The sequence below is a fragment of the Chanos chanos genome, chromosome 15, assembly GCF_902362185.1.
Source record: "Chanos chanos chromosome 15, fChaCha1.1, whole genome shotgun sequence".
NCBI lineage: Eukaryota > Metazoa > Chordata > Actinopteri > Gonorynchiformes > Chanidae > Chanos > Chanos chanos.
Window position 1 is genome coordinate 10,145,966 of NC_044509.1, and position 25,468 is coordinate 10,171,433.

The 25,468-nt window shown below is 40.2% G+C and overlaps 1 protein-coding gene across 3 annotated transcripts; it reads right to left on the minus strand.

Moving 5' to 3' along the window:
- Positions 1-110: 110 nt before the first annotated feature.
- Positions 111-24,549, minus strand: ttc3 (tetratricopeptide repeat domain 3). Of its 3 annotated transcripts, none has more exons than XM_030792087.1 (46): positions 24,469-24,549; positions 23,671-23,745; positions 23,466-23,508; positions 22,683-22,842; positions 21,013-21,094; positions 20,824-20,877; positions 20,388-20,517; positions 20,210-20,295; positions 19,635-19,729; positions 17,655-17,717; positions 17,474-17,528; positions 15,948-16,110; positions 15,718-15,766; positions 15,494-15,590; positions 15,067-15,103; positions 14,529-14,583; positions 13,548-13,638; positions 12,812-12,949; positions 11,826-11,906; positions 11,589-11,698; positions 11,369-11,495; positions 11,047-11,169; positions 10,726-10,827; positions 10,491-10,583; positions 10,328-10,392; positions 10,022-10,155; positions 9,543-9,860; positions 9,123-9,395; positions 8,589-8,635; positions 8,418-8,471; positions 8,230-8,315; positions 7,965-8,141; positions 7,125-7,857; positions 6,970-7,038; positions 6,717-6,866; positions 6,485-6,624; positions 6,178-6,246; positions 5,950-6,046; positions 4,897-5,000; positions 4,727-4,811; positions 4,233-4,334; positions 1,617-1,798; positions 1,382-1,508; positions 1,021-1,203; positions 778-870; positions 111-644 (listed from the first exon to the last, which is right to left on the minus strand). In XM_030792087.1, the coding sequence occupies exons 2-46, from the start codon at positions 23,734-23,736 to the stop codon at positions 513-515; spliced, it is 5,520 nt and encodes a 1,839-aa protein (XP_030647947.1). In that variant the 5' UTR covers positions 23,737-23,745; positions 24,469-24,549; the 3' UTR covers positions 111-512. The 3 variants fall into 3 exon arrangements, with proteins under 3 accessions (XP_030647947.1, XP_030647945.1, XP_030647946.1); XM_030792085.1 differs by having other exon boundaries at positions 1,617-1,867; XM_030792086.1 differs by lacking the exon at positions 24,469-24,549 and adding an exon at positions 24,068-24,153 and having other exon boundaries at positions 1,617-1,867.
- Between the last annotated feature and the right edge of the window lie 919 nt (positions 24,550-25,468).

Sequence of the window (25,468 nt, forward strand, 5' to 3'; positions counted from 1 at the left end):
AAATCTCCCTGAATGCAACACACATCTGTTTCCAGATTTGATTATTTCATATACGAGCTTGCAAAATTCACATGTTTAAATGTTTTGAATAATTTTTAATGAAACAAAATATTAAAATGAAGCATGAAACAAATGAAACTACAACCGTAAAAAGTCACAATCCGAGTGGCTGATAACCTCCATACCTGAGCAGAATGATGTTTAAAGGCGAATGTCAACTTTATTACAGACAACTGTTAAATTAAGACAGTCAAAGGAGATTTAAATACCAAAGAACACGGGACAAAGTGACAGACAACAACCAGTAATGTGCAACAGTTTGTCATAAATGTACCAGTGCTTTACCAGAGGAAATTTATCATGATTCAATTCTTAACACACAGCAGGCACTAGAAAAAACAGGATTTTTTTTCCCCTTACTTGCATGTTTGGTCCGGTTCTATGTAATGAGCAACATTCAACATTAATTTAAAAAAAAAAAAAAGGGAGAGGCACAGACGCGACCGCTGGGTTCAGGAAGAGGATGCTGCAGGTGTGTGTTTCTTACGGATCCTGCCAGGCAACATGGGAAAGTCTTCAGGAAGGAGAGCGTGCTCTCTGCACGTGGGACAGGTGCTCTGCTCCTTCAGCCATGACTTAATGCACTGCAGACACAGTAACAAGAGTATTTTAGATACAATAAGACACAGTGACAACTGACATCTAACGTCTGCTGGGAAGAGCACTCTCAGCACTGCAGTGTAACTCAAGGAGGGCGTTTATTGTTCTGGTTCTCACCTCCCGGTGGAAGGTATGTCGACATTCAAGCACGCAGAGGTCCTCCTCGGCCATGTCCTCGTGGCAGATGATACAAGGATCTTCCATGTTTAGCTGTGAAAAGGGCAGAAAAAGAATCCAAGCTCAGCTAAGAAACTTTTTTTTTTTTAAATAATGTCAGTTGGAAGTGACCCAGCAATTTAAATATTAGTTTTCAGCTCTAAAAAAAAAAAAAAAAAAGGAATTTCTCCTCCGAGGCCTTACCGCTTTTGACGTTTTACGGTATTGGTTAGAAACACTTTTCCACGCGTGAGTTTGGGGAGGGGGAGGAGGGGTCCCGGTAGACCTTACAGAAGCAGGGGAGTCGGCCCGTGGGGGGGGCGTCTGACGCATCTGACTCTGGATTCCAAAACTGTTCGGATTCCTTTTGTTGATGTGCATTCTCTCCTGAGCAAATGAACACATACGAGAAGCTAACAATCGCTGCGTTTAAATAAAACGACACATCGTTGTTTAACATCTGTGGGTTACTTAATGCTGTTCCCGTATAAAAGATGAACAGTGTAAATATTCTCATGGTCCTTAATGAGTAGTGTCACAGGATGTCAATTCTGTCATTTCTCACCCTGACTTCCTCCTGGTGGTCTAGGATGAGCTGGGCAACTCTGTTAATGATTTCCTCGTACGTCAACGTGTTCAGACAGCCTCCGTTTGCAGTGCGCACTTCTTGGATGAACCTGGACAGGACTGGCCTGGAAAACAATGAATGTCACATTCTCATTTCATAAACTTACTCCGTCGGATTACTTCCCCCTTCGCGTTTCGAAGGGCGGCTTTGTTCTATCAGTACTCATACCTACCTTGTGTAGTGAGGGAACATGTGACTCAGTCGGTCGACGATCCTCTCAAACACACTGAGGTGCTGCTGCGCTGGGCCCTTGTGGCCCTTGGCTGGCTGGGGTGCAGGGTGCCTCTGCAGGAGGTCGCGTGGAGCGGGAGTCGCGTCGGCTGCAGTTTGGCTCTGCGCAGTTCTGTCAGGAGCCTGAGCACCAAAGGGCACATGAGGGTGGACAGGTTCAGGCATTGAAGCCATTTCTGGTGTGTACAAGACCTGACGGATGAAGATGAGGTGTAATGTTACGTCTAGAAAGAGCTCGGAGCATGATCGACGGAAAAAAATGTGACTTGGTGTCAAAGTTCCAAGCAAAGATTGCCGTAGAGGATAGTGCATACACAGTTGCCTCGTCAGACAAATATCTACAAATACCTCACACTCCCTACCTGGTCCCTGACGAGCGGTAATTTGCTGGAAGCCTCACCACTAGTCCTGTCTGTCTGCCTGAGCTCTGAATGAACTGTGAGGGAACTAGAAGGGACAAAACCCAGGTGGAAGGCTCCCTAAGATCCAAAGATTTATCTACTACCAACAGAGAATGCAGGAAGCCAATCTCACTAAACGTAATCTGAGAATGAAAAATTCCTCTGACACACAATGCTGAAGCTGTTAGTTATCAGGACATACTGAGAATGAACTCATGAACCTCAGAGAGGTGATTATATAACCTAACGAGGTGATTTCACACAGCAATCTTTTTTTTTTTTTTAGGCCCGCCACCACCCCTCCAACATGGGAGTCACATCATACTTTTCTCTCTCTCTCTTTTTTTTTTTTTTCCTTCTTGTTTCTTCTTATAAATTTTATTGTGTACAGAGGAGACAGGTGGACAGGCAAACGAACAAACATGCAGACAGACAGGTGACATACTGTAGAATGACAGACAGACTGGTGAACAGGTAGACAAGGAGACAGACAGAAGGACAAAATCAATGAAAGGTAATAAGGGAGTGAGGGAAAAAGAAGAAAAGTAAAACAAACAAACAAACAAACAAAAAAAAAAAAAAAACACCTATATGTGGGACAAGACAAAGGACTGAAGCTGTGATGGGGGAAGCAACGCCAATAATTATAATATGGAAACAGTAATAATAATAGTAACAACATTGATGACCATAATACTAATAAGGATAACAACAATACTGACAATAATACCATCATAATACTAGTACTACAGTTACTACTACTGCTAATAACAATAATAGTGATAGTTTCTTTGAAGTATGCGTGTGTGTGTGTGTGTGTGTGGGGGGGGGGGGGGGGGGGGGGGGGGTTAGCTAGCAGGCAAATTCAGTGAATCTATGAAAGGGGCCCAGATTTTTTGAAAGTATAAGTTTTTGTGTTGGAATGAAATTCTTTCCATGGATATGTGGTCTATGAGAAGGTTTAACCATTGTGTGATATTTATTGTGTTTCTTGTTTTCCAGTTTAAGAGGATAGTTTTCTTAGCAATTGCTAGGGCAATGAGTATGGGTTGGGGGTTTTGGATTGGTGGGCTGATCACAGAGGTATCCCCGAGCAGACAGAGGGATGGAGAGAGCGGGATGTTACAGCTCATAAAAAGTGATATTCTGTCAGTAACTTGTTTCCAAAAGTTGTAAGTTGGTGGGCACAACCAGGTAGAGTGGAAATAATTGTCTGGGGTGTTCATTGTGCAATGTGAGCATATGTCTGAATCTAGGAATCCCATCTTATACATCTTGTGCTGGGTGATATGTGTTCTGTGGATTACTTTATATTGTATTAGTTGAAGATTAGTATTGTTTGTCATTGTGAAAGTGTTTCTACAGATTAGAGTCCAGAAGTCTGCATTGGTAGAGAGTGATAGGTCTTTTTCCCAGTCTTGGATGGGGAGGGATATTGTTTGGTCAGAGGATGATATTAGTTTGTATAATTTGGAGATAGTTTTCTTAGTATTATTTATTTTTTCCATTTCTTCCACTAGTGGGGGTGGATGTAGGTTGTTGTTAGTTTTATTAATTTTGGATTTTAGAATGGATTTTAATTGTAAGTACTGAAAGTATTGCTGTTCACACAGCAATCTACTGTAACGTTACTATAAGACTTTAATTTTGATATCGTTATTGGTTTAAAAAAAAAAGGACAGAGAGAAAGAAAGGATGTGAGCGATGGAGAGCAGGCAGAAGAACTAAGAGAGCCACCGTGGCGTTAACTGAAGAGTTTTGTTTTTATGGTTGATCCTAACAAAAGCTTACATGGACCAACGGACCGAGTTGACCGTTACTTCTCTGCATCAAACGCGGTTTTCTCTGCGACCAAGCCACTGACACTCTACCCCACCTTACGGTTATCTATTCACGTGATAATCTCTCTCTGTTCAGATATATCCAAAGAAAGACAAAAGCGAGGAAGTACGATTTGTGAAGTCTGACAGACGCGTTCCGAGTATTCAAAACCAACAGGTTCACAGAAGAGCAGTCAAATGAACGAACTGGAATCTTTTGGGGTTTTTTTTGGGGTTTTTTTGTGTCATGCTTTTACACCTACAGGCTTAAAGCAGTATCTCTTGTGAACTAAATGTAAATGAGGCCTTTTCTGTGAGAGAAGACCTCAGACCTACTGGCACAAACGGTGGCGCTGGAGCACAGGGAACGGATACAGACGGGAGGGTGCACAGTCTGTTTCCTCTCTTTATCAGTTCCATCTGCTCTTCATACTGCGCCTGGAAGTGAAGCAAGCACAACGCAAGCACGTGAGGCGTATTCAGAGACCCGTCAACACGCTGTGGCTAATAAAAGGGGTTTAACAAATCCTGGTATGTTTGTTTTGACTACACTTGAACTTTTCATTCGAAAATGTTCACGATCTGAGCTTCTGTTTGCATCTCAAGGGAATTGTCAAGGTAACTGTTTCTAGCGTGATCTGAACTACAACTTTTGCCATAACCAAAGTCATATGCCATGGATATGACACACTTTTAAGAAAGAAAATCAAATCACTCGGGACAATCGGGAAATTAGATCATGTATCAATTTTTAAGGGGTTTACAGAATACGAGTATTTCCAATAACCTTCAAATCTCGTGACACATTTCACTAAATATGTGAAACCAACCTCAGTCCTTGCGATTTTTTCTTCAGCCTCCTGCACACATGCCCTCCAGGCCTCTATGGCTGAGAGGAGCCCAGCAGATGGATGCCTTTGATTAAATAAAGATCGTGACTGAGCAACTCCTAAAAACAAGTCCATCACTTATCATGCCCCGGTACTGAGTCTGACTTTACCTGGCTGAGACTTCAACCATTCTCTTCAGTATCGCTTTGCCATCTGACACACACTTGTTCAGCCCGCGAAGACCTCGCATCCTCCGGTTCTGCAGGATAGACAGCTAGACGCAAACACATCAAAAAGAAATCGCGGACGATTATTAAACGATTTTCATTCATTTCAATGGTTGAGTTTGGATCACGCTACATGTCTAAGGGGCATTTAGAAATGCAAAACCTTCTGTAAATATGTCAGGAAGTTATGACTGTCTCATGAAAATGCTCTTTGCCTCGGGGAACACATTAAGTGTGTTTCTATTCAACAATCCTAATTTCTGACGATGGATTCAGACACTGCTAAATACAGCACGAGAATTTATGTAGACTGCCTTTGTTGAAATAGGCAGAGACATGTGACATGGCACTTTGACATACATGACCTGTCAAGAGTATGAATCATGTATGGTACAAGTTGGCTCACATACACGTATTCCCATGTGTCGCATGTTATCACTATATAATACTGGTATAACACCTACTATATAATGCACTCTGAACACTGAAAAGATCAGACCAGGGAAAGAAGACAGACTTCTGAGCACTGAAAAGATCAAGTTTCAAGTTTATTTCGAGCCCAATATCACTGTTTACAGTCTCAAAGGGCTTTACAGGCCACAACAGTCAAAATCAAAACAGGACGGCACCCCCCTGACTTAATCCTCGTGGCGGGCGAGAAAAAACTCCCCAAAAACCCAAAAAAAGATCAGACCAGGGAAAGGAGACGGAGAAAAGTTCAAGGCCTTGCTGAGTCATCCGAGTCGTTATTTCCACAGACCAGGCTTCACTTTTCCACCCCCCCCACCCCCCGCCTGACTCACTCTTTCACTGCCACGCAATTTATTTGATTAAGTTCCACTCCTTATTTCTGCTTTAACCTGGCTTTTCATCGTATCTGTGCGTCATGCCCGGGTTATGAACTTTATGCAGGTATTTCACAAACACTGAATTGGAGAAGTGAGGTGGAAAGCAGAGTGGATGCAAAGGCTGAGAGAGACTGCAGACGGACATTACCTCGGCTGCCTGAGATCGTTCAGCTGCCCTGGCACACAAGTCTCTGCATCTCTTTATCTCATCCTCAAGGCTCATCTTCTCGGCGGCGGATTGGTTGCTGTAGAATTAGAGCAAATAATAACATCTGACACAACATACAAAAGTCCTTGGAACTCAACGCTTTGGGAAATTAGATGATATCCATGCTTAAAAAAGGGACATCTGTAGAGAGTGTGAGAGCATTCTTGCCTTATCTCCAGGAACTGATCCAATGCTGCTTCATACTCCTTTTTCTTCTCCCGGATGTCCCTGGAATAGCTGACAACGCAGACAGAATTATCACCGAGCGTAATGAGCAAAAAGCCACACAGGTCCTACTCAGTTCATGAAAACATCAACTAGTAGAAACACACTTCTGCCTCACAGCACGGTGTGATTATTACAACCGAGACATTTTTAACGATACGCCTTGAACATTAAATTTCCATCGTAAAAACATTTAAGTTTTATAATTTTTTTTTTTTTTTTTTAAATGTAGCTTGTACATTTGGCTTACCTCTCCTGCAATTCCCCTAACTCCTTGATTTCTCCCTTCAAGGTCTTCAGAGTTTCTTGATTCTCCTTCTTCTCCTGCTGATCCTTACGCACCTCCTCTTCCAATTTATGTTGAAATAAACTCAGCTCTTTGTTGGTAATCTGGGCAAAGAGAAACAATAATTACCCGACTGATGACCAGAGTCAATGACAAAACCGCGATAAGATGATCAGTGTGTCAGTCAGTGGTCTACCTCTATTTTCTGATGAATGTCCTCTAGTTCACTCTCAAGTTTGGATACTTCCTCCTTTCTTGTCTGCTGAAGGGTCACATGATCATCTCTAATCTGCTGTAATTGTTGCTCAAATTCTAGGTTGCTTTTTTCTTTGGCTGTCATGTCCCCCTGAAACAATAACAACAAAGTACATGAGGAATACACGCTTTATTCCATAAATAAATCTTGTACACTTCTTTTAAAGCACCGAAGCAAACATCCTTTTACTCACCAAATTCTTTTCAAAGGTTGGATACGGTTCTGTATTTATAGCCACATCACTCTTGATTTCCCAGAAAGCCTAAAAGTAGAGTAAGGAGAGACTCTATAGTTCAAAACATCCTTAAATTTACCCGTGACCAATTCTGAAGCCCTTGAGAGTTTTACCTGTACAGCCACTGCCTTCTTGGTAGACCCTTCATTCTCTTCTGTAGAAACCACTGGAAGGGGCTCCCCTCCACCCGTTTCTTGAAATACATTAATACCATCATATATAGGCTCCGTGTTACCCAGAGAGCAGAGAGAAGAAACTGAACCCTCTGTTTCAGCTAGGTCATAAAACGGGGCTCCCTCAGGACCAACAGTTCCAGGAATACCAATATTAGTAACTCCAAAAGGATATGGATTGATGAGATGAGATGATACTGGGTCCAAAATGTATGGAGTGGGAACTGCTGGACATGGTCCAGGAAGCACTGGTAAAACGTTAAAAGCATCCTGTTGAGTTCCTTGGTTGTCCATCATAACTGAATCAGCAAATGATGTATCATCATCCTCGCATAAACTCCACTTAGCAAACTGAGGACGGAACTCTTTGGCAGAGGGGTTAAGATGGGAGGATGTGCCCGAGGTCACTCTGTCTACGTCAGAGGTGAATGTCTGATTTAGCGGTTCAGCCATTTCCTCCCCCGTCAGCGTCTGCAGCGTCATCGAGTGCTTCATCAGTCCGACCAGACTGTCCACCATCACAAACCTTAAGGACTCCAAGAGGAAAGGTTTTAGTCCCCCAGCATCCTGAATCTTTTGTTGTGCCTCCGGGGGAAAGTTTTCGAGCTCTCCCACAAGCAGCTGGTCGTCAGCCTCCAGTGGACCGTGCTCCTCCAGAATCTGAGCAAAGTAACTGTAAACCGAAAGAGACGATGAATTCCACTGGGTCACAAACCCGTGAATGCATAAAATAAGACGCACGTCACCTGCACACGCTACAACACATCTGCGAGTACTTACTCGTATAAACTTTCCTTAGCTGGATCTGGGTTGTTGTCCAAAATCCTCTTGTAAGGAATTAAGTGACCAGCGGCAGTATACTGCCCATCAAATTCTGCAACCTGGTCACGAAGGTGATCCGGCACACTAAAAGGATCACTGCTGTGGTAGCCGTGGTGAAACATTCTGTCAGGGAAACTAAAGAGAGAAAAAAAAAGCCCTTGAGGATTTCTTATAACCCAACGAGCCTACTTATGGTATTATTACGTCACTGAAATAATCTTACAATGAATCTTCATCAGAAAACAAATAATCTTCTTCCTCCTCCTCTCTTAAGGCCCCAGTTCTCATTCCAGACAAGACAATAACAGGCTGCAAAAACAGAAAACAGACATTACCATCAGACATCCCAAACGGTTCTCGTTTAAGGTTTGGTCATAACTGACTTTAGTAGCTTTGGTCATCAGGCCTCACCTTTGGCTCTTTGTGTTTCTTTTTTCGATTTTTGCTCTTATTCTTAAGGGAATTCTGAAAGAAAGGTATTTTACAACTTTAGATGACAAGGATTTTGTGACAAGCTTAGTTATTTTTATCACCAAAAAAATGAGCTTTTCGGTTCTGTTTTCTTTATGAAGCAATACTTACAGTCTGGTTATCAGTCTCTGTCTTTTTAATCACTAAACAAATGCCATCTGTAAGAGGAAATGAGGTTCAAGTTACAAACGAATATACTCACTGAGCTAATCATTTCGTTAAGTCAAAGAAGGGTCTTAGCCACCTAGTTGCAATTTATTTAGCAATAGCAATGCACACACTGTACATTATTCTGTTTCCTCCATGATCATTTGGCAAATAAATCTTTCAGTGCCAGGAAAAGTGTTTAAATTAAGTGATCTGTGGAAACGTTCTTGCTTCCCCGCAAAAAATTATTCCAGTCTCAAAACTGTATCAACCACGTTCTAACCACTACCTAGCTGCTTTTAACAAAACCGTCTTTGACTTCTCAGATTGCTTGCTATGCTTTACCCGTGATGATAAGCTTCAGAGTGAATTAGTACTCATCCATCAGTAGTCATTATGCAAAAATTATGATCACACCCACAGACTAAAGTCAAGAATTCAAAATAACTATGGGATAACAACAAAGTTTTATAGTCGCCGTTTCTTCACTATACTCACCCAACTGAAAATAATCATCAAGAATACTGTGAAAAGCAGAGTACTGGTCTCTATTCTCCTCTAGGGTCCAGATGAAAAGACGTTTCTCCTGCTGCGGTGCCTGTTTTAAGTAGTCTGTAATAGTGAACCCATTGGTGCTGAAGAACTCCGGCATATCGCCAAATCTCTCAATTAATACATCTTGTAACAGTGGGAATGTGAGTAGTGAAGAAAGGTCCTGCTCTTCCAAAGGTTCTGCATAGCGATCAATGAATGTCTCTGCTGCTTTAAGACCTGGTGGACACGAACGAGGAGAGATAGGCAGCTTTCATCGGCGTGATCAACACTAAGAATCGCATCACGGCGCGATAACACGGAAATAAATTGACACGTGAATTCATATCATAAACACAGAGCAATTCAACATTACACTGTACTTACCATAACTGTCCAGTCGCCGGGACCAGTCGAGCAGATTTGGTTTGATATCTTGACAGAGGCTGAGAGCTTGAACAAATACTCGTGCCCATACTCTGTTCTTCCTTACAAGTAATAGATCTACTAAATCTCCAAGCATCTGTGGTTGTGTTTCATCACTCGTTATATCTGAATGTCCTTTTGTTTTGCCAAGATCCATCCAAGGCTTGAGAGAATTCATCAAGGAGGTAACACTGACCATTTCATCTTTGAATAGTGCTTGGCGTTCTCTAATTTGGTGTAAAACTCGATCCTCACATTCAATCCAGACTTCGGGTGAAGCTGGAATTCAGAAATTCACTTTGTCAAAGTGTAGAAATAAAGTAACACGGTTATCCTAAATGATTCTGCGCCTAAGTCCCCACCTACAAACCTACTGGCAAGTATTCAATTTGTATTTGGAACTCTGAATTCAAATGGTGTAGGTAAAAAATTGACAGTACCAATATCACTAAGCCCAGTTCCACCGTCTGCAGGCTTTTCCACTGGTGTCTTCTCTGTCTTCTTTTTAATGGCTGATTGTTTGAACTGTTTCCGCCTTAACTTTCGATCTTCTTTAGATTTTAGCTTTTTGAGGCTGTTACAAATGAAACATTCAAACATTATGGAAAATGAAGCGGTGGAAATGCTTTAATGTCAGTGGTACCAAAAGATGTATATTTTAATATCCAACTCACAAAGCAGAGAGGTTACTACTGAGTTTTACATTACATAAATTTACCAAAGCAAACAGCATGTATATATCTCACCTTGTACATTTCTGTTTGACTTTCTGTTTAAAGGGAGTTGTGTTTTTTGGAATAGATGACTCAAACTGGAGGACAAAGAGGGTGAGATTGTTACAATACAAATATATTTAGCGAATGAGTATTCTAAAATAAAAAACAAAATTTTTCAAGAGAACGACATTACCTCACACTTTATAAGTCCAGTTGAGTCAAAAATCGCAACATGACAGATTTTACCACCACAATCTGGAGTTAAGCAAACTTCTTTAAGTAAATCCTGAAATAACAAAGCGAATGGGGTGAGATGGCTGAATTTATTAAATCAGAATATTAGAGAACATATTATATATACACACACACACACACACACACACAATAATGTAATATATGATATGTAGGTATATTTGGTTACTTTATACCTTATCATTCTTATTAGTGAATGAAACATTTTTCAGTTTCTTCCAGCAGCTGATATGAAACTCCACATTGCAGCTATAGCAGCAGGTCAATCGAATAAAACCCTTAGATAAGAAATGTTTACATTGTATATATTATTAAAATGCAAAAAACACTCCAATGGATCAGTGAGTTACCTAGTAAATCAGTCATAAATAGAAATATGTGTTTAACTTGCAGCAACACAACAAAGTAACCATAATGTAGACAAATCAAAATATTAAACCATTCATTTCAGACAAGTAGCCACACAAAGAAGTTGACATGAATTCGTGATTGTATACCTTAAAGTCTGGGTCTGTAAAGTAGATTTCAGTTTTTGAATGACCCAAACAATTTTGATGCCGACAAACTGCATCTGGTTTAGGTGGAAATTTGCAGATTTCAATAGAGTTCTCCAGGCAGTCCTGTGGGGAAGTGATCAGTTTGAAATTCACGAGTAACTGTCACGTAAGACAAATTCACCCAACCCATATTTAGGGAAATCATTTTGTTGACACAGGCACTGACTTTAAAATTTCATTCAGGTGAACTTTTAGAAAAAAATTATATTTTTGAAACAGAAGACAAAAAAAAAAAAAATTGATGAAGAGTGAGGTCTTTCACCTTCAAATATTCCAGACATGTTTCCTTGACTGTAACTTTTGTAGTTGGCCAAGTCAGTTTTCCAGGTGTTATCTGTCTGCTCACCATTAGCAGAGCATCAGAAAACTGCTGCAGAGCTTTGCCGAATCTTCAAAAAAATTTAACGATAAAACACATTTAGAGAACTAGGCGTGGTCGACGCGCATCTCATGGCCGGCGTACAGTAACACAGACGTCATACCTGTTCTCCTTCAGAAGGACCTTTCCCATTGCATAAAGGACCAGAGACTGAAACGTTCTCTCGCCTTTGGAACTAATTTCGTTAAGCTTCTCCTCTGCTTTTGCCAGTTCCTATTGAGACAACAGATACTCTTACTCGAGTAACACATTAGTGTGTACAAAAAGTTTGACTGTGTCCCAGAAGTTCAAAAACACAAAACCAAAACATGCAGGTTGGAATGAGCTTAACATTGCTTACCTCTGGCTGTCCAGTTTCCAGAAGAGCCATGGCATACCCGTACATCAACAACATTCTGTCCAGTTCAGATAGGCCAAGTTCCTGTAAGAACACAGTTACGCATCAATTATTTCAAAAAGCGTGTGTTATTTGTGTTACCTGCCTTCAGCTCCCCAGTGAAAAATGAGAGATACTGCTTTCACGTGTCGATTGACTCTCAGCCTTTTTGTTTACAACAATGGCTAAACTTGCAAAACAAGAAAGTTGTTAGCAACCATGCATTGTCTTCAAGTAGGTGAGCCGAGGAACACCTGAATACCTGTGCTTGTAATATAACCTAATGTCGTCAAACCAGGCAATTTAGTAAGCTTAATGCGTGCGTTTGAGCCAATATACACAATATATGTGCATATATATGTATGTATGTACTTATATATATATGTATACACACATACACACACACACACACACACACACATATATATACATACATACACACACACGCAAAATTGTGTTTGTACGTATAGACACATGTACACACACACACACACACACACACACACACACACACACATAAATACAAAGTACTCCAAACATTACTGTATGATACTTTCGAATAAGATCATTTTTACAGTATGTTACCCAACAACTTTTTAAACTGATCTATCAAATTTAAATTTAGATTTTAAACTGATATATCAACTCGTGTTGAGCTTTAGGAAGAAGCAAGGGGTAGAAACAAGCTGAACTATGTACTGATTCCTCAAAACTATCGCTGCAATGTATAATGAGTGCCTTCTGTGTGTTTTACCCAAACTACTAGTGCGAACTAGCTTGCCATGTATTCATTTCATTTTCACTTTATAACACTCTATGCAGAACATCTTTAAACATCTTTAAAAATATCAAGTGGAATTCATTGTGTGATACAAGTAGTGTCAAGACTACAAACACTCCAAAAACCGGGAATGTAAACTTAATGAAAGAGGAGAAAACAAGCTGTGTACCTTAATCTCACTGGAGGTCACTGCTGTCAGAGCCTGAGCGAAGGCCTGCTCCGCGTTCCTGTACCGCTGGTCGGCCAGTGCAGTGTGGGCATCCTGCACTATGGAGATGAACTGTTCTTTTCCACAGGGGGGTGCTGTCTGTGACAACAAGCAGATTGAAATACACTTCAAAAACTATAAGCTATACAGAGCACATCTCTGAGGTGTAATGTCAAACAAAGGCAATGTCTTTTTTTTCTTTTTTTTTTCTTTAAATCTCTGTGATACCGTCTGTTCTCCCAGTTTAAGAGAGTATGCTCTCAAATGCTCCGCCGGAGGGTTTAACGATTGCTCACTAGTCAGTCACTGCACTGGGGATGGCAATCCAATGGTGGTTTCACAATTAGTGCAACTTAATCTGACTGAGTCTTAACTTAAGGCTGCTGATTGGATTGTTTTTAACATAGACATAAGTAAAAATCACAAAACTGACCAAAAGCAGGATACACAAAATCATTTTGGACATAAGACAAATATGTAATGTAAACTAAGTTACAGACGTCTATTTAACAGCACTCAGGATCACACAAAAATATTTATATGCAGTTTTCAGTAAACCTTTTTTCAGTTTTTAAGTCAAATCAGTTTTGAGTCTTTTTAAGTGAAGTATATCAGCAAGTCAATCCACTGATTCACCAACATATGTTAACCAAGCAAAACTGATATCTTCACCCAATCATAAAATCAGACTTTGTACCTTTTCAGGGAGTGCTGAGTGTTTGTTTCTGACCGCGTGTTTTTCTGAAGCGTGAGGCTCCGCTCTCCTTGCCTTTCGATCTGCCATTTCGCTGTAAATATCATTACAAACGAGAAAACAAAGATTACAACGTCACTCAGTTAAACGATATTGTGCCTTCAAGTAGAGAACGAGCCACGAACACTGAACAAACCTTCCGTAGATTGAAAAATAAAAAAAAAATAAAAAAAAGAAGGAGAGGAAAAAAAAAACAAAAAACCTTCAGCAGTTCAGCACAAAAATCCAAAACAGGAAACTGCTTAACCTTCAGTCTAGATTATTCAATTGTGCAAACAGTGGTTTGACATAACAGCTTGAACGAAAACAAGACTTTAATCATTAAACGATTAACTCAGTATTTCACCAGTGCTCTTCATAATGTATTGGCAACTGCTCTGTAAGGACTAGCTCCAAAAGCAATACGACTTGTACGGCTTTTACTTTCATAAACATGAGAAAACAAAACTGAAGGGAAAGTACCTGGCGGGAAATGACAACTCAAAATCCCGACTTCTTGTTACTTGGCTAGCTTAACTTTCAAGTGTATACCAAAGGGTTATTGCTATTTGACGCACTGTCTTTAAGTCACATCCTTTAGTACAAGATTAACTGAATACATAAATAACCTGTTTCTCAAACAAAAACAACATTTCAAAGGAAGCTAAAGCTACTGTGTTGTTTCCGTACGCAGACTACGACGTCACCACACAGAAATGCAATGGAGACAAAACAAAACAAAACATTAACTATATTATGAAGCTGGACCTGTACATATTAAAATGACAAAGTGTTTACTCCTCCTGCGTCCACTCAGTACATATGTGATCACCTGATTTTATGTATCCCTGTTTTGAAAGGTTTTATCGTTTTTTTTTTTTAAAAAATGATACACATTAGGCTAAATTATTCTTTCACTCACACTGTGTAAATCTGGACACTTACCTTTTCACCATCTCCTTGGTGGTTCTGGAGCCCTCCTCAGTTTTTGAATCCTCTCCTGAGTAGAAAAGGTTTTGAATACTCCAAGAACAGAGAATATTCTAGCAATGCTACCAAGTGAAATGCCACACCCCTCGTATGGTAAATTATATCACTATGCAAAGCAACCGAACTTGGCTGACAACATTTATTACAGATTGCTCATCAGTGCATGCACAGACATTTCTAGAACAGAAAGCATGTGACAGGCATTAACTATCATGATAAGATTCTGATTTTAAAGCTTGTCCACCTTAGAACTGATAGTTAATTCTTCAACAAGACAATAAAACACAGCAAATGAAGTGTATTGAACTGCGTATGAAACAATGAAAATACCCACAGAGCTCACATTACACCTTCAGGCTGGAGTATAAGACATTGCTAGCAGGCATATGTATTAGCCTTAGAAAACAAGTAAAACCTTTCCAGTCTGGTCAGTTTTGTCACAGTGTCACGTGATCATACAGCACAACCGCAGACAAGAACAAACGCATCTCACCTGTAGCATCCCCCTCCTCTGTCCTCTCCTCTGCTTCCTGCATTTGGACATGCAAACATGTAACTAACATTATCTCAGGCAGTCCTCTCCTTGCATAGTTTACATCTGTTTTGATTAACTGAGGGGTAGGGACCTCCCGTGTTCTAAAACTCATCTCAATCAATCACTCGAGGCACCCGCGTTGAAACGAATCGGGTGTTCTGGTGCTACAGGATCATGAAAGGACAAACTAAGAAACTCTGTGTGGCGCTGATCGCTTTTACTCAGTCTACACAAGCCACTGCAATTTTTTTTTTTTTTTTTAATTTAAAATGAACTTAAACATAAGTAAAATAAGACGCCTTTGAATGATCACATGCCAATCATACACTTTTGCTCTTGCGTTTTTGATAGACTTTTGATTTATGTATAGAGCACATCCTCTCACCTTCTTTGTGACACCGGTGTTGGTTTTTTGCTCTGTTCCTTTATCAGGGCAATCGGAACAGTGCTGCAATCCTTCTGCTCTACTCACACTCTCTGGTCTACACAGAAACAGAAATCAAAACTGTTGTATTCATTTTATGAGGCAGATGCGTTATTATTAATAGTTTTCTTTTCTTTTCTTTTTTTTTTAATGGTAAATCATCATAAGCAGAAGAGTTCAAATACCTTTTGGTTGGGACCCTCTTTGCTTCACTTTTCTTTAACTTCACTTCAGCTAAACGTATTTAAAAAAAAAAAAAAGGAAGCGGTGAGATTTCCAGAAATTACAAAAAAATAACAGTAGTATTCAAAGCAAAAACATTCTTTCAGAATGCCACGATATTCAGTCACCATTAACAGGAAAACGTACGGTCGATGACAGAGGAAGTGAGCGAGATTGAAGGTAAAAGTGTTACCCTTCATTTCCTTCATCTCTGAGAGGAATCTGCCATGTTGTTGCTGCAGGTCTCTGAGCCCGTCTGGATCCGCACTGCACAGCTCCTGGGCTATCCTATTCGCCTCCAGCGCTCTTGAATGTTCTCCCAGATAAAAAAGGCCATCACAGAAACGATAGTGACCCTGTCAGAAAGAGGCAGAAAGTAGGTGTTTCGTTCATTTGAAGGATGGAAGGGTTGTTGCTATTGTCTGTGAAGATTTTCAGTCATCCAGGTCATAATCCAGGTTATCCGAGAATGGATGAATTAAGGGCAACCGGACTTGGTTGTGGTATACTTGAAGATGTTTCAACTCTCATCCAAGAGGCTTCTTCAGTTCTGACTGACTGGTGGAGACTCTGAGGTATTTAACCTCTGTGGGGTCGTTATGAAGACCATTGATGTCACTTGATTTTTTTTTAGTGCTCCTGGCTGTTGTAATGACAGTCGTTAGAGTTACGTGAGGCCAAGTGTGAATGGTTGTTAATTCTCCTGGGAAGGGATGAAAGGACCACATTGTAGGTGGGGGATAAGTGGTGTGGTAGACCTCCTCCTCTGTTGCTTGGCTTTCTTGGACTGTGCCATACACATTGAGGACAACAGGAGCCTCCACATCAGAATATACAGGAAACCCGCACATACACAGACCAACACTTACTCTTTGACTCTCACCACCCACCGGAACATAAGCTAGGAGTTAACAGAGCCCTTGCGCCACCGAGCTAATAACTTGCCGGAAAATGCCCAGGCCCAAGAGAAGGAGCACAAACACCTGAATGATGCAGTCAGAGCGTGTGGATACCCGAACTGGACCTTTGTGAAAACAGCCACCAGATCCAGGAAGAACACCAACACTGCGGGTGGTGAGGAAAAGGAAGGACAACCGCAACAACATCGTCATCCCGTACGAGTCTGGAGTACCTGAGAAACTCAGGAGGATCCTCAACAAGCATCGCATCCCTGTGTTTTTCAAACCCAGAAACACACTAAGACAGGCACTGGGTGAAACATCTAGAAGTATCTGCAACCAAGTCCGGTTGCCCTTAATTCAACCCTTTCTTGGTTGTTTCTATTTATAACTATTCATTTATCCGAAGCTTTTTAAGAGCAACAGTGATTTTTCTTCATCAGGGGTCACATTCCCATACTGGAGTCTTACACTTAAGTGTCATGCACATATGTCCATATCTTCACATACAAGCCCAATGAAACGGTTCAGCGAAAAGGCTGTGAATTCATTCTAAGCGCAAACTGAATTATGGCTGTCATGAGCCAGATTTATTCATAAATGCCACTAAAATTGAATTTTGCTCTCTTCATCTCAGCTACTCCTTGTAGCGTTGTTTAATCTATGTAGGTCTAATGTCATCTGTGTGGAAAAAACAAATCGCGAGACAGTGCAGAACTATTTTTAAGAGAGTCCTTCCGTGAAACACACGTTACAAATTTGAATGAGATATGTCTGACGCTGTAGTTTTGGATAAAAGAAAAGTAGGGGAAGAGTTTACCTTAGCCCAGTGAGGTTGTAATAAAGTGGCTCGCTTCCCATCACCAACAGCTTTCCTGAAAAATTAATCCATTTCAGACCATTTAAAAAGTGTATCTAATCATCAGTAGTAATCTTCTCAACAACAAATAAATATGTTAAATACATGTCAAACGAACAAGAAAAAAAAAAAATCAACTTACAAATATTTTTCAGAACGAAGGTAGCAAAGCGCTCTGTTCCCATAGAGTATGTGATTTTCTGAACTGAAACGCAAAATGATTACAGGATTATATGTTTTGTGAGATACTCACACTCACATTATATTTAAAACATGCATTCAATTTTAAAGGCGAAAAGCCCATGTCAATGAAAGAGCACATTGCTAACAACATAAATAAACTGTGTACCTAAAAGAGGATCGAGATGTTGGTAAGAGTATCATTACTCACGCCGCACAGGCTTGAGACACAAATGCTATGCAGTAAGTGACACAGCAGCTTCAGAGAGCATTAAGATCCCCTCATTTTTCAACTCTTTTTTGCATTATAGACTTAACTCAAAATGGACTAAAATGATTTTTGTGCCATCAAAGTGTACCATAACGACGAAAGTGAAAAGACATTTTTCAAAATATAAAAAAAAAAAAAATCAAAATATAAAAACTGACGTCACTCATTTACATAGGTATTCAGACCTCTTATTCGGTACTTTGGAGGACCACCTTTGGCAGTGTTCACAGCTGCAAGTCTTCCTGGGTATGCCTCTACCAGCTGTGCATACCTGGATTTGGGCGGATTTCCCATTGTTTCTTGCAGATCCTCTTAATTCTGTCAGACTGAATGAGGAGCGTCGATGAACTGCAGCCTTCAGGTCTACCACAGGTCTGCCCCACAAGACTGGACATTGGCAGGGGCGCTTAAGGACATTCAGAGACATCACTCTGGCAGTCTCTTAGCTGTGTACTTCAGGCCACTGTCCTGCTGAAAGGTGAATCTTCGCCCTCGTCCAAGGTTGTGTGCGCTCTAAACGTTCTTCTTTCTTGTCTATTTTTTTTTTTTCCAAGAACCTCAAAATATGTGGCTCCGTTCATCTTGCTCTAAATTCTGGTCAGTCTTCCAGTCCCTGCCTCTGAGAAGCACCACCACATCACGAGGTCGATCTGATGAGCTGTACCAGTTTTTGCCAGACATGGCACTCGGGATTCAGGCCAAATAATTGAATTTCTGTCTGATCAGACTAGGGAATCTTTTTTTTTTTTTTTTCTCCCCGTGTTCTCGGAGTCCTATAAGTGCCATCTGTCAAACTCTAGGTGGGCAGTCACATACCTGTCACTCTGGAGTGGCTTCTATCTAAACCTACCTGACAGAGTGCATCAGCGACGGCTGTCCTTCTGGCAGGTTCTCTACACATGAACTGAAGCTCTCTTAAAGTGGTCATTGGGCACTTTGTCACCTCCCTGACCAAGGCCCTTCTTGCCCAAATACCAGATTTGGCCAAACAGCTAGCTGTTCTAAGAGTCTTAATGGTTCTAAACTTCTTCCTTTTGACAATGATGGACTGTGCTCCTGGAGTTCAACACATAAACTATTTTTTTTTTTTACCCTATTTCAAATCTGTGCAATGATCCAATCCTGTCTCAGAGCTCTGAGAGGAATCCCTTAGACCTCACTGCTTGCTTTTTTGCTCTGCCACACGCTGTGAACTGTGGTGTGTTATAGAGTGTTATACAGGTGTGTGCCTTACTAACTCATGTCCAGTCCAGTGAGTCTGATCCAGGCTGACTGCAGTCATGTTCTAGAGACGTCTCATGGATGACCAAAAGAAACAGGACGCATTTAAACTTAAGTCGGAGCGTCATAGTAAAGGATCTGAATACCTATGCAAATGCGAGATTTCAGTTTTGTATTTTTCAATACATTTCTAAAATGTTTTCTAAAAAATGTGTTGTCACTTTGTCATTATGGGGTATAATACGTCGATCGACGCACAGATCAATTTAACCCATTGTATATTAAAGCTGTAACAGAAAAAGGTGTGGAAAAACTGAGGGGATCTGAGTACTTTCTGAAGCCACTATACTGAAAAGAGATCTTCTGTATCACTGATTTTCACAGTCACCATACATACAGAGCGGAGTGCCTTGCAGCGGTCTGGTTGTTGTGTCTTTGTACGTTACTTACTGAAATTTGATGGCTTTACTGTACCACTTTACAGCAACATCATATTTCTTCTTTTGGAACAGCTCATTCCCCTTATTCTTCATCTCTTCACTTTTCTAATCAAACAGACCAATCATTCATGCATTATTCAAAGGGAAAGAAAGAAATGGGTATTCGGTTCATTCGGTTAACGAAATATTCTCCTATTACTCCTAATGAGAGGCGTAATGGCTTTGTACCAAAACCCGAAAACTGCTCTGAAGAGCACCAGTGAACATTGCTGGTGTTTGTATTAAATCTGTTCTTCCGGAGCTGAATTTTTATACGTTTAAATTAAAAAAGAATGAAAAATAAGAGTTCTGAGTTAGTTCAGTTCTCTTTCGAGCGATAACATCACAAAAACTGAACTGTGGTCCAGAAACCAAGGTACAAACCAAGCCATGAACAGGGTGGAGCACTGCACCTTTACCCGCAACATGTAATACAACAGTATCAGCCCATCATGACACTCGCCGAAAAATAGCTTGGGGCATTTTCAGTTAAGAGACGCAAATATGCCACACTAGCCAAATGATAAAACATTACATAATACTTACATCTATGTGCCACTTTTCTGGTGTAACACAAAGATCTTTCCTCATTCTCTTCCTACTACACCCCATAACTTTAACATAATGGGAATCTGTTGAGAGAAAAAAAAATGCTTTGTTCTGTTTTTGCAATAACAAAGTAATGAGCAGTTTAACAGCATGGGGGGGGGGGTGCTGTTCTTACATTCATTGAAGATGAACTCCAGGGTGCCAACACACACCGCCCTCGGGCCAAGCTCTTGAACACGACTAGTAATATACGGTCCTTCTGCCTGTTCCAGCCAACGCATAGCATCAGCTAAACAATCGCGATTCTGTGAATGTGCATTTACAAAAGCATTGTCAACTATCATACAACCTTTAAAAGGCCCCTACAAAATGTACGTGCTGGACCATGCTGGTCACAGAACGGTGTCAACATAAATACCACATTGTACTTGTTCAATAAATGCTTGCTGGTGTGCATGCTTAAGTGCACCAACAACCAAAAATAATTTCACTTACATTAAATTCAACACAAAACATTTAGACAAACGATTCCCCAGCTTCATCCACTTTTAATGCAGTGCACCTTGATCTGAGATCAATCACAGCGTAAATGTAAAGTAAAAATACATTACCATACTGAAAGAAGTGCTTATTGATATCAATTGTCTTGTTAGGTCTGGTCGTAACTGGATGGGAATTGGAAAAAAAAAAAAAGGGGCAAAAAAAAAAAAGACATAATTAAAAAACACGAACACTTTTAATGTTTTGTGATTCAATTTATGTTTTGATGCACTAACAATAACAGAGCATATTATACATACAATGCCTTTCTCCATGGCTCTGAGAATGGACTCCAAGATTTCGATCTTATCCAACCTCCTCAGGCTCAAGTCATTGGAAACACTGAGAAGAGTCATAACAGGAAAAACATCAACCGAAAAAACACCAACCGTATTTCTCAATCACAGCCATAAAAGCTGTAAATCAGGATAAAACTGAAAAAAACACTCTGTTTTTGCAAAGCGAGACAGTTTGCTGTCATGTTACTGTTAGGGCTTGTTTCATATCCATCGTGGTAGCAGGCGGACAAACAGCATGCGTGTCCAAACTCTCTTGTATCAACTACAAATATTTCTATTCCTGCAGAATAGATGACATTTCACTTGTGTAAAACGAGTGAAAACAACTTTAGCATTTACATTGTCATGGTTATTGTTAAAAACCCTTTATAGCAACACACAGGGCAAATGGAATGACCGCCTGGATGAAGTTCAGTATTTCAAAAGCAGACAACACCCAATCCTTTTTACAGCGCAGAACAAACTCACTCTTTAACATAAGTTACTTAAGTACATTTCCATTAGCAAGTTTGAGGAAATGGAAGTAAGAATATCTGATGCTGTGCATCAACAAAATACCGCCACTTGGTCCTACTGTTAAAGGCCTTGTGCTGGATACTGAAGTCTAAATCAAGCCGTATGCAAATGGAGAAATCACATGAACTGCAGGCGACCCCAAGGTCACATTTATTTCCTCAAACCTAAAAACGAAAACTCGTTCAGTTCAACATACTGGGAACTAAAGAGAGAGAACCATAATGAAATAGTTCAGTAGGATAATGTACATGCACTCTCATGACCGACATTTCAAACTTTCCAGCTCAGATGTCACAAACCACCTTCACCTCAGTCTTAAGGTCATTTCAGCAGTTCCTGTCCATTCTGTATGGTATGAAGTGGATATAACAGCAGAGACATTATCGTGTATAAGAAAATACATGAAATAACATAAGCAAAGCTCCAGGTCAGGCAGTGGAAGTGCATTAGATTGTGAATGGCCGATAAAGAACAGGCTTTGAACATCACTTGAGCTAAGGAAAGACAGTTGTTAATACACACACCTTAACAGCCGTATTCCAAAATTCATCAGAAAACCCAGAAATTCATTTGAATGTGTGAATTACTCAGTTACTCAGTCATAAAGTCTGAATCAAAGTTAACTACTTGAAACTTGCCAGTGACCTCACACAATTTCTGCATACAGAGTGCTGGTTAACATTAACTATTTAGTGCTACATGACCCAACTCTGGACTATGAGACACGTTGACCTGTGGCCAGCTCACAGGACAGGGATGAGTCATGGATGGGTGTGAGAAACCGTGTGCTATGAATATGTCGTGAATGTAATTAAGATAGCGACTGAGAGGCGGAGGGTGGCGCCGTGGGGATTTGTCTAGATAGACATAATAAAATGTTCTCCGAATTCATAAAAGTATACTGTATTCACACAGGTCTATTTCAGACATAAAAAGTTAAAGGTGAAATGTTTCAGTCCGCATCCTCAGACGCGTAGTCCATCCCGGCAGTAATCTTCACTCTTCAACCCCTCGGTAGAGACTCTTCGCCACAGGGAGAGATCTGGTCTTGGTTGAAAACAACTCAAGTTACAGACATCAGCTTACACACAGCCGTATCATGGGAGTCCGCTTACTTTGAGTCGAGGAATCCCATTTGTACGGCCCAAGTGGTGGTCGTGTGATTGTCCTGTTGTCGAATGAGAATATGCCACCAAAACACAGCGACATGCAACAGGTGACCCATCTTCTTTTTCTCCTCGACGGAAATTTTGTCCCAGCGTTCATAAATCACGTCTAATCAGTGATGACACACACACACAAAAATGTATTACATTTCCTTCCACTCAATTACATCGGCATGACTCATCACAGCATCAAAGGAAAATGTACATGCAAGCTTTAGTCAGCAGTTCCTACACATACGTGCTCTCAACACTGCCCTCTGGGAAAGTTAAGCTGTCCCAAATATTTCCTTTATCACAAAGACAGACAGACAGACATGGCTGAAAACCTGGGAGCACAAACCCTGGTTACAAGGGACATCATAGTCACCCATGGTCTAATCTGGACAAAATTATCTTATGTATGCATATTGTAAGTCTTCACACCAACACCGTTGGGAAGGTATAGGTTTGCCTTGCTAACCAGGTACTGACAATGATTTGAATCATACATTATTTTGAAGCATTCTGATGTTTTCAAACACTCTGAATGTCAAATATAATTAAAGAAAATTCATAGTCTTCAGTTATCTTGGGTGAAGTGCTTTAAAAGACCATTCGGTGGGGCTACTGTCATAAACTACTGAGAAACCGCTACCAGAATTATACAAAATGTACATCATGAGCGATTACTGAGATGTATCCTGCATCTAAACCCCAATGTAAACATAGGTACAGTATTAGTACTTAACTTACCAGGAGGTTCCAGGTGTACGTATGGGTATGTACTTTCATAAACCTGCAGGAGAGATGTGTGATACAAGAAGAGAAGCTTTATGTGACGAGATGACACAAGCTTATATTCAGCAGTAACTAACATTTAGGGGCATACAGAGACACAATGCTAGGCAACTGAGTATGGTTTACACTGTAGATAATCCGAGATAGCCAGTATACTCACAATTTTAGTGCGGTAGCGAGTAACGTTGGGACCCTCATCGAGGTCCGAATCTTCAGAGTCTGACATTTTACAGATCTGTAAATCAGACAGTAGAGGTGCGTCTATAAAAACATTCCTCTTGTGCAGTGAACACTTCACGACCAAGAAAATGCGTTAAAAGGGTGACAACCTTCGTTCCTTGAGTTCATTTCATAAAGTTTGAGGGGGAAAAACCGAACAGCACTGGCGTATTTTCGCAATACTTGTAAGTTACAAAATCACCTTTTCGACTCACAATCGATCGATCTAATCTCCAAATATATTTCAAGAAATCCATCTGCATACACGAACAAGGAGAGATACAAGTCACAGACTCATAACAACAAAACATCACTAATCAGAAAGCTAAGTTACTTACCCAATGTCCTGTACTATCTGGACACACGCCCCAGATTAATATGATCTGGCTAACGCTACGTGTCTCAACATTGTCCTTTAAGAGGAAGTTTAATGTTGACAGGCTCTAATTAACAGTCTGATAACCTTTCTTTGTTTTAACTACACGCCATACTGCTTACAAAATGCAGTTAATCGTATTTGGTTTAAAATGCATCTGTGTAGCTACTCACAGTTTTGCATGCTGTAAAATCGTTTGTGTATCATGTGTAATGTGAGCCGCCATACTGACAGCTATGGCTAAGTTAGCAAACTTGCGCACATTCCACTAGCTCTCTCTCCTCGATGCTCACGTGCACCCTCAAAAACATTTTATACACAATTTTGTTGTTCAGTAAGAAGTGTAATTATTACGTTACAAACCCGCTTCGGTTCTCTAATTTTCGTCGAGGTTTTGTATTATGTTCTCACGCATAGTCCGAGGCCCGACAAGAACGTTACAGGAAATGCTGTTAAGTTTTGTGGTTTGAGAGAAAAACGGCACTAAACGGGAGTCTGTGGTATTTGCAGAATAGCGCGTCCTAGTGGCAAAGAGGAACTTGGTGGAATCACTCATAAAATTTACCCTCGCGTAATTTAAGTAATTTTATCAGTCTAATATTCTCTGTACAGTTTGTCAACGCTTATGATTATACATAACTCTTGTGCTTATCCATATGCCACCCCCCCCCCCCCCCCCCATTTCTTTATGTATTTGTGTTTTACTTTTGTGCTTATTTTTTCCTATTCCCTATTTGCTGTTTTCAGACTCCAGAATGTTAGTTATTATTAGCATCTTTGCTTACATCTCAGATGTTTTATTTCTGCTTGACATTAGAAGGTATAAGCTTATGTATGTAAGGATTTAGACGCTTTTGTTACTGTAAACTGTCTTGTCGCTATAATTTACTCTGGTGCAAAATCTTTTGGTGTACTATTCAAAATGTTCTGACAGTGAAAATGATGAAAATTTTAATGGGATATCTTGGAAGTGATGTCACGATGAGTCGTAAGAATGTTCTTTTATTTATAATTTGGGCTGTCAAAATCAAACCAAAATACTGTGACAGATAGGGAAGATGCTGATGCGTTCCATGTTGGCTAACTGAAAAAAATCAGCACATACAGAAATAAATACATTTGATCAAAGGCTTGATCTCAGTAGATTAATCATTGGAAACTGACCGTGTTTTCTTTAGAAAAATATGTCCTCTGTATTTTTTATGGAATATATGATCCTTCACACTATATGACAGATTTAGGTTTAACCTAAAATCATTAAAAAAAAAAAATTGTGTTAAATAGAAAAAAAATCACTATTAAATACTTTTCATAGTATGAGCAATACAACTACATGATTTTGATGTCTCAAAGATTTTTTCCA

Bases quoted from the DNA above. Each gene is read 5' to 3' on its own strand.
- ttc3 (XM_030792085.1), bottom strand. From the start codon at position 23,736: ATGTCAGACTCTGAAGATTCGGACCTCGATGAGGGTCCCAACGTTACT. The intron at 13,639-14,528 runs GTAAGTGTCCAG...TGATATTTACAG, and splicing joins ACCAAGGAGATGGTGAAAAG to CGAAATGGCAGATCGAAAGG. The intron at 6,625-6,716 runs GTAGACCACTGA...CTCTTTGCCCAG, and splicing joins ACATTCATCAGAAAATAGAG to ATTACCAACAAAGAGCTGAG.